Below are 7,505 nucleotides of genomic sequence, written 5' to 3' on the forward strand. Positions count from 1 at the left end.
TCATTCATTTTGAATCCGCTTCACTAAATTTATTGTAATAATACAGTTTAAAACCGCTCATTGCATTAAAACGTGATAAACAGCATTAGCGCTTATTAGCGAGAACAGACTTCGGCTTTCAAACTTTAACATACTCAATTTTTTGGGTTAACTACATCGTAACTTGCAAGGAGTTACGAAGAACATTCGTTTCTTAAACCTATGAAAAGTTTTTCAAAACACAAATATTATTTCATTTACATTTAAGTCATTGATAAAAGCAAAAACAAGAAAAACAGTGAAACATTTTAGACGAACAAATCTATATTTATTTGTCGATATTTACATTAGTCAAAGATGCTAAGATCTTTGTCCAGTTTACCGATCGCATTGATATCTTCGGGGGAGAGCTGGAAGTCGAAAACATCGATGTTCTCTCTGATGCGCTGCTGGTTGGTCGACTTCGGAATCGGGATCAAGCTTCTTTCCAGCTGAAAAGTGAAATGAAAGTTATCTTATAAAATAAAACTTAAAAAGGGTTTTCAGATTGCTTTTCTACATTGCCCACAATGTACCTAAACGAAAAGAGAATTCAAATGAAACTTAACTCGATTTTGTTTTAGCTGAGCTTCTTCGGCCTTCTTCCAGCGAAAATGCCTCCAATGTCAAATTAGCTTAATGTAATATAGTTATATTGTATTGCCAATTAATATACAATACAAAAAATACTAATAATAAAAAATAAACCATAAAAGAAATGCTAAGTAATTATATTTCAATCAAATTCAATTCAGCCTACCGAGATGTCCACTGCTGGACATAAGCCTCCCCCAAGTTGCACCACAACACCCGGTCCTCCGCCTTCCGCATCCAGTCCAAGCGAGCTTCCATTTTCGGTCATCGATCCACTATAAGATATTCCAAAACAAAAATTCAACTTACCAAGTACCTAACCAAAACCTGGTTGACGGTCTTGTTATATTTCCTGGCGATGTCAGCTACGGTGCGGTCGTTCTTCACGGGGTTGTTGTGGCTGCCTCTGGAGACGTAGAAGCCGAAGGGACTGTAGGCCATGACCTCGATACCACGTTCGTGACTGTCCGCTACCAACTTCTCTTGGGTTTTGGATGGGTGGACCTGAAGAAATAGGAAACGAAATGTGTGAGTAAGAATAACTATTTAATAATAGCTAACAGCTGTGCACATCGTTGGGTAGTCATATATATAGACATTTACACTATTGGTAAAAAAAAAAAACCGATGTCGAAAGAGGAAGAGTTCGTAATTTTTCTGTTTTTTTTTTTTGTTTTCAGGTCTTCGGTCCGGATGAACCGATTTTGTTGATACTTTTCCATTAACGACTAATGGCTGTAATTTCAACCCATCGCCACATATCTTTAAGATGAATAGAGGTAAGATAACAGGGGACAAGACAAGACAAGTGAGAGTAGACTCACCTCAATCTGGTTGACAGCAGGGACGGTGTTGCTTCCAGCGATAAGTCGATCAAGTAGTGCAGTGTCGAAGTTTGACACTCCAATGGACTTGGCCAAGCCAAGCTTCTTGGCTTCTTCCATACCGTTCCAAGTGTTCAAGACGTCGATATCGACGGGATCACCGTTCTCCTGAATAAAGAGTTAGTCAGCTGATTTATCAATTTTTCTAATTATTTCTGTATTGGAAATAGTCGCTGGAAAGGTATGGCACATTTATTTATCAACAGTAGTAGTTAACATTTTACATTTGGGACTTATATTTTTTTACAAAAGATATGGTTCTATTACTGATTCCATGCATTTTCATGCAGATGTTCTTCTATTTAATATGACTTTAGATATTGATTTAAATGTTATACAGATTCGCAAGTTTGATGAAGTATAGTGACAAACTTAAATGTATCATGCCTTACTGCTTTATGTATATTCTAAATACCACGTTTTATATATTATGAAGTCAGTGTTAAAATACTTACGTTAGTAGCTTCGGGTGAGTGAATGAGGTACAAGTCGACATAGCTCAGCCCAAGTTTGGTGAGTGACTCGCGGAGAGCAGGCACTACCTGGTGACGACCATGTTTGTCGTTCCATAGCTGTAAGATTCATTTATGATGATTCAAGATTTTATTGGTAACATTAATAGGAGAAGGATCACTGCAGATATAGTCGAATGATAGACCATCACGCCAAGAGAAATTATCTAATTTAATTACCTTTTTTAAGCGATGTAAGGAAATTGTTCACAAATTTTTATTTCTACAATCTTCATTATTAGTACCGTAACTTGTAGACTACAAGTTTAACAATTGGTTCGTACTCCCAATCAATCTGTTTAGCATTTCTTACAAATTTACGAACACGAGTCCGTTGTTACCCTTCTGATAAGAAATCCTAAAAACAGTGGTTGTTAGAATACTAGCGAATACCCTCAAAACTTAAGAACTAATTAATATTTCATTATGCAACTGATAAAAAACACCGACAATTATTTTAAACTACACTTATTATTATAAATACAATACATAAACTAATTATACTTAAAACAGTCATTGTATTGTGACAAATACAAAAGAAAAAAGCATTATCTTACTACATCAGCTTGATATAAATCATTGAACAGCTTCTCTGCACTTTATCTCAATAATTTGCATAAGCCAACATGTAACTTTACATCGATTATCTTTATAAACAAAAGGACAAATGATGAAACAATTCTATAACACGAATGTCGTGCAAAAGCTCACGGAGATGCAATCATAATGTAATTAAAGTTTTGCCGTATAGCCTTCAGTTAATCTAAAGATCACATCGTCATGCATTCTCATCTTCCCTTGTTTACTTGAGATAACGTATACGAATAATATTATAAAGCTGAAGAATTTGTTTCAACGCGCTGATCTCAGGAACTACTCGACAGATTTGAAAATGTCGCTCAGTAAAGATGAGGAAGGTTAAACTATCCCGCTATGATAAGCGGAACAGCAGGAATCTATTATGTTACAAAAACTCAAAGAAGATGCGTGAACTTTACAATTATAAATCCGGTTTAAAAATATCCTAATTCATATCTTCGTAGCCACGTGGCCACGAGCAACAACGAGTGTATATAATTTTATTATAATACCCGTATAAAAATATCGAAACTATTTTTTACTCATAAAACGAGAAAACTTTTATCTAAGTTTCAGGTTCTCACGAATCAGAATCTCAAGCATTTTTACAAATCTTCTGTTTTGCTTCGCTTCAAACGAGCTTATATTTATGTATTTATATAGTTACTTAATAATGAATCATTCTCACGATAGTTACTATCAAAATTTAAATAGTTTGATGATGATTAGTAATGACAACGAAATAGTAAAAAAGCACTAACTTAAACTCCTTAAATCCTTACCTTGGTGGTAACAAACAATTCCTCTCTCTTGACCAGTCCTTGCTGGATGGCATCAGCGATTCCCTTCCCGACCTCTTCTTCATTGCCGTAAAGTGCTGCGGTGTCGATGTGACGGTAGCCAGCCTGAATGGCCCACAACACTGCCTGACGCACTTTTGGAATGTCACCCTGAAAGTGTGTTTATAGAAGTTAGATGGTTACAATTGAAAGAGAACTTTGTTGTGAAAATTTTGGTGTAGTTGAAAGGTTTTATCGGTTTGTGGATTTACGAGGAATTTCAGGTGTGTGTCTTTTCTGCATAAAACGTGTGTGAAGGTTAAAGATTAAAAGCTTATAGCTTATTGTTACTCTTAGATTTAATTTATTCAACTGTAAAGTAAAGGCTTCAAAAAGTTGAATAAAAAAGCATCGAAAATGGTGTCATACTATTATTATAATTTAACTTCGTAATGATAATATCAAAAAAAAATTCAAATGAAAGAAAAAAAATAATCGAAGATATTGTTGGTCAACTTTTTTTTGAAAATAATATCTATAGGTACCAAAGTTATATGCTAATCTAATGAACCTGACCCATAAATTCAAATGATGAGGTCGGCAACCGAAAAACAACAAAAAAAGTTGTTCGACCGGACAAACTAGTTTTTTATTGTTTATAACAATTACATAAACATAAAAGTAAGTCAATTTATGGCAATTTAGCTACACGATGTTCTAAAATGTCTTTTTCCATATTTAATTGGACTAAGGGCCGATTTTTCAATCGCCAGATAACTTTTATTCGACGAATATGTTTGACGTTTTGACAGCTTTTGTATAGAATATACGTCAAACTGTCATATTTATTCCTCAGATAAAAGTATTTTTTTTTTTGACGATTGACAAATCGGGCCTAAGACAGACAGAGACACCTGTCTCTTTAGGGTATTTCATCAGGGTAGAGGCCCAGTCCCTTCTTAGGCGTGCACGGGGACACAGGTCCAGCATACAGAGGTTTCGTCGAGAACTTTGATCTAAAATGTGATGGTGCAACCGCCGCCTTTTTGGGAATAACCGACGTGAGGTATCCAAAGTAGATGGAGAAGTATTGAAAACTATATCTGTATAAATAGTTACGCTATTATACTCTAAGATGCTGTGAGCATCGGTTATTAAGATTGTTTTAATATCTCTTTTCTGTCACGGATAACTTCATGGAAATATACCCGGTTCTCTTTAAAGATGTGCACGGGCACACTGGTTCAACATGTAGAGTCCTTGTTGAGAACTTTAATTCAAAATGTGTTGGGGTATCTACCAGGGTTATTAATATTAATTACTTCCATGTTAATTTTTTCTATGCGTCATTCTTGCATAAGGCTGCAAGTCTTATCTTAGTCACAATCTTTGAAATATAAAAATAACCAAATTCAAAGCCGCAAATGTAAAATAAAGTCATTTCAAGGGCAATTAAAAATGCAGATCTTCTTTGATAATGTATAACATTAAAATATCAATAAGGAAAACACACTAAATAAAGAAGTTACCTGTACAAAAATGTTTACATTTTTTGAATTTTGTTCACAAATAAACATTTGTAAAGGGCTTTTTTTGTATTCCACAAACTGCGTTTATTTTATATTGTTTATGAAATTTGTAAGTTACTAAGGGTATTTCGCCTTAAAGGAATTTTCTAAGTAGGCTCTTCCAAAACTATTCCATTGAAATTATTAAATACTAAATTTAATTTCATAAAATTCAGAGTTTAATATTATAAAACTTGGAAGAATGTTTGTTAACTCATCACGCAAAAAACGACAGGACCGATTTCAATGAAATTGTGTATGGAGGTAGTTTTTACTTTGGTTTAAAACATAGACTTCTTTTATTTTTACAGACGGGCCTGTTGGTCTAGTGGTTAGCGACCCTGACTGCTATACCGGAGGTCGTGGGTTCGATTCCCGCCCAGGGCATATGTTGTGTGATGAGCATGATCATTTGTTCTGGTGTCTGGGTGTAATTTATCTATAATATGTATGTATTTAGAAATATATAAGTAAGTTTATCAGTTGTCTGGTTACCATAACACAAGCTCTACTTAGTTTGGGATCAGATAACCGTGTGTGAGTTGTCCCAGGATACTATTATTATTATATTATTATTATTTTACTTTACTTTTTAGAGACAGCGACCTCTGAATTTGTTTCAACATTTTCTTCCCATTTTAGTCAGATAGTAAATATCGACTCCAGAGTTCTCAAAAAAAGACATGTAAAAGTGATGATAAATATATTCTATTTGCAGAATAAATGATTTCATTTCATCCGACTGCATTGAAGGAATGTTAAGTTTTTACAGCTAGCCGCAAGGAACAGCTAGTTACTAAATAAAGCATACTTACAAATCCGAAGGTTCCTAGAGCCAGGCTCGGGATGGCGTTTCCATCGTTAAGTTGCTTTAAAGGAGCTTTTCCGGGTTCACCAGAAATGGCCTGAAAAAAGTATGAAATATGGATAAGTATTAAATTAACGATGTCCATGAAATTTATCAATATGAAGAAACTATCAATACCTAGGACATTGTATGGGTAGACATTGCATGATAATATATAAGATAGATATATTATCATGGTTAAAATGGTAAGTTTTGCATAAATATAAATGGAAGAAATCGCTCTCATTACTAACTGTTAGTAGTCTGTAAAATCGGTATATTTCCAGGCATACAAAAAGGCAAAATAAAAATGAAATCATTCAAGAATTTTGGGAAAAGCCATTTAATATTGATGATGCCATTTTAATATTAAAAGCAGCAAGTTAATTAGAATACGTAGTTTCTATGCCAACATAGCATAAATGCAATATTTATGTAAGATTCATGATTCATGTAGAACATTGTAACTGCAATTAAATTAACATTTATAATAATTTATGTGTAAATTATAACACCATTACAAATAACCCAAAGCGATGTTATATAATAAAAGCATTATTAATGTCAACTTGATATAACAATAATTTAATAACAGAACACACTTAACGAAAACATTATCAATTAATTTACCTACGTAGATCTACTACCTAAACTTAACTTTTCTTAACAATATAGTTTTCTATACATAAAACTGTATTATAAGAAAACTTTACCATTGAATTACTATTTTCAATAAAAAAAATAACGAATAAACAAAACTCACATTGACAAGAGCCCATAGCGCGACAGGCAACAGATACAGCTTCATCTTACAAGTGACAAAGATCGACTGACGTTAAATCTTCAAATGGAAGCTCTAAGCTAGTAATGTGTAACCTTAGGTGTTACCTTTACAAGTCACGATACGGGGACGATACGAGAACTAAACGTATCGTAGCTTTGACCATAGTAGATTGTGGGAAAGTACTTGTGAAAACCTTTTTTGTAAAATGTCTTAGTTAATTTTAAGTGCCGCGTTCATTTATTGATTGATTACTTAATTAATGTATCAATCTATTTTTTTATAAATAGTTGCTAAAGTTACCTACTTATAACGAAAAATTTAGTGAAGACACGTTACTTATTATAAGACGCGGCGGGATCGCGAGTCGAAGAGTCGAACAGTCGAACTCTTCGACTCGCGATCCCGCCGCGTCTGCTCATGATTAAAGACTCCGGTTGGGTCCGAAACTAGTCGGGCTACCCCGATAAATACGCGTGAGTTAACCGTTACATCATTTAATAATGAATCAGTCTCACGATAGTTATTATAAAAACGTCACTTATTATACATAATATATATGAAATTTGACACAACTTAAGTCTTACTCATCTTGGTAGTATGGTAGCGTCTACGATATGTATGGTGAAGTCAAGAGATGTTTTTGATTATTTATTTAGATTCTGTGCCTGAACTATTACCGGTTTTGCCATCACATCGGAATATAATGACTCGGCTATATGTTCTTTATGACTTATGGCTGGTTTCCAAAGACATTACCGCTGAATTGGCTGAAACCTAAATTTCCATTAATAAAATCTTACACTATAAAACAAACACATAGAAGAAGCCAGTAAACCGGTTTATAATTGGCAAACAACAATAACTAAATGAGTCGCATGCACGGCTGCATAATAAAAATATATCTTGTCTTCGCATACATAACATTATGCAGCCGTATAGA

At 34.0% G+C, this 7,505-nt stretch overlaps 1 protein-coding gene across 1 annotated transcript; it reads right to left on the minus strand.

Annotated features, from left to right (window-relative positions):
- Window positions 1–273: 273 nt before the first annotated feature.
- Window positions 274–6,628, minus strand: LOC113493314 (aldo-keto reductase AKR2E4-like). Its single transcript, XM_026871244.1, has 7 exons — window positions 6,545–6,628; window positions 5,750–5,839; window positions 3,370–3,537; window positions 1,952–2,068; window positions 1,437–1,604; window positions 922–1,116; window positions 274–470 (listed from the first exon to the last, which is right to left on the minus strand). Exons 1-7 carry the CDS (start codon window positions 6,587–6,589, stop codon window positions 327–329), a joined length of 927 nt encoding a protein of 308 aa, XP_026727045.1. The 5' UTR covers window positions 6,590–6,628; the 3' UTR covers window positions 274–326.
- Window positions 6,629–7,505: the final 877 nt, after the last annotated feature.

This window comes from Trichoplusia ni, chromosome 1 (genome assembly GCF_003590095.1).
Source record: "Trichoplusia ni isolate ovarian cell line Hi5 chromosome 1, tn1, whole genome shotgun sequence".
In the NCBI taxonomy this organism is placed as follows: Eukaryota; Metazoa; Arthropoda; class Insecta; order Lepidoptera; family Noctuidae; genus Trichoplusia; species Trichoplusia ni.

Bases quoted from the DNA above. Each gene is read 5' to 3' on its own strand.
- LOC113493314 (XM_026871244.1), bottom strand. From the start codon at position 6,589: ATGAAGCTGTATCTGTTGCCTGTCGCGCTATGGGCTCTTGTCAAT. The intron at 5,840-6,544 runs GTGAGTTTTGTT...TACTTTTTTCAG, and splicing joins CGCTATGGGCTCTTGTCAAT to GCCATTTCTGGTGAACCCGG. The intron at 1,117-1,436 runs GTGAGTCTACTC...CTATTTCTTCAG, and splicing joins CTGCTGTCAACCAGATTGAG to GTCCACCCATCCAAAACCCA.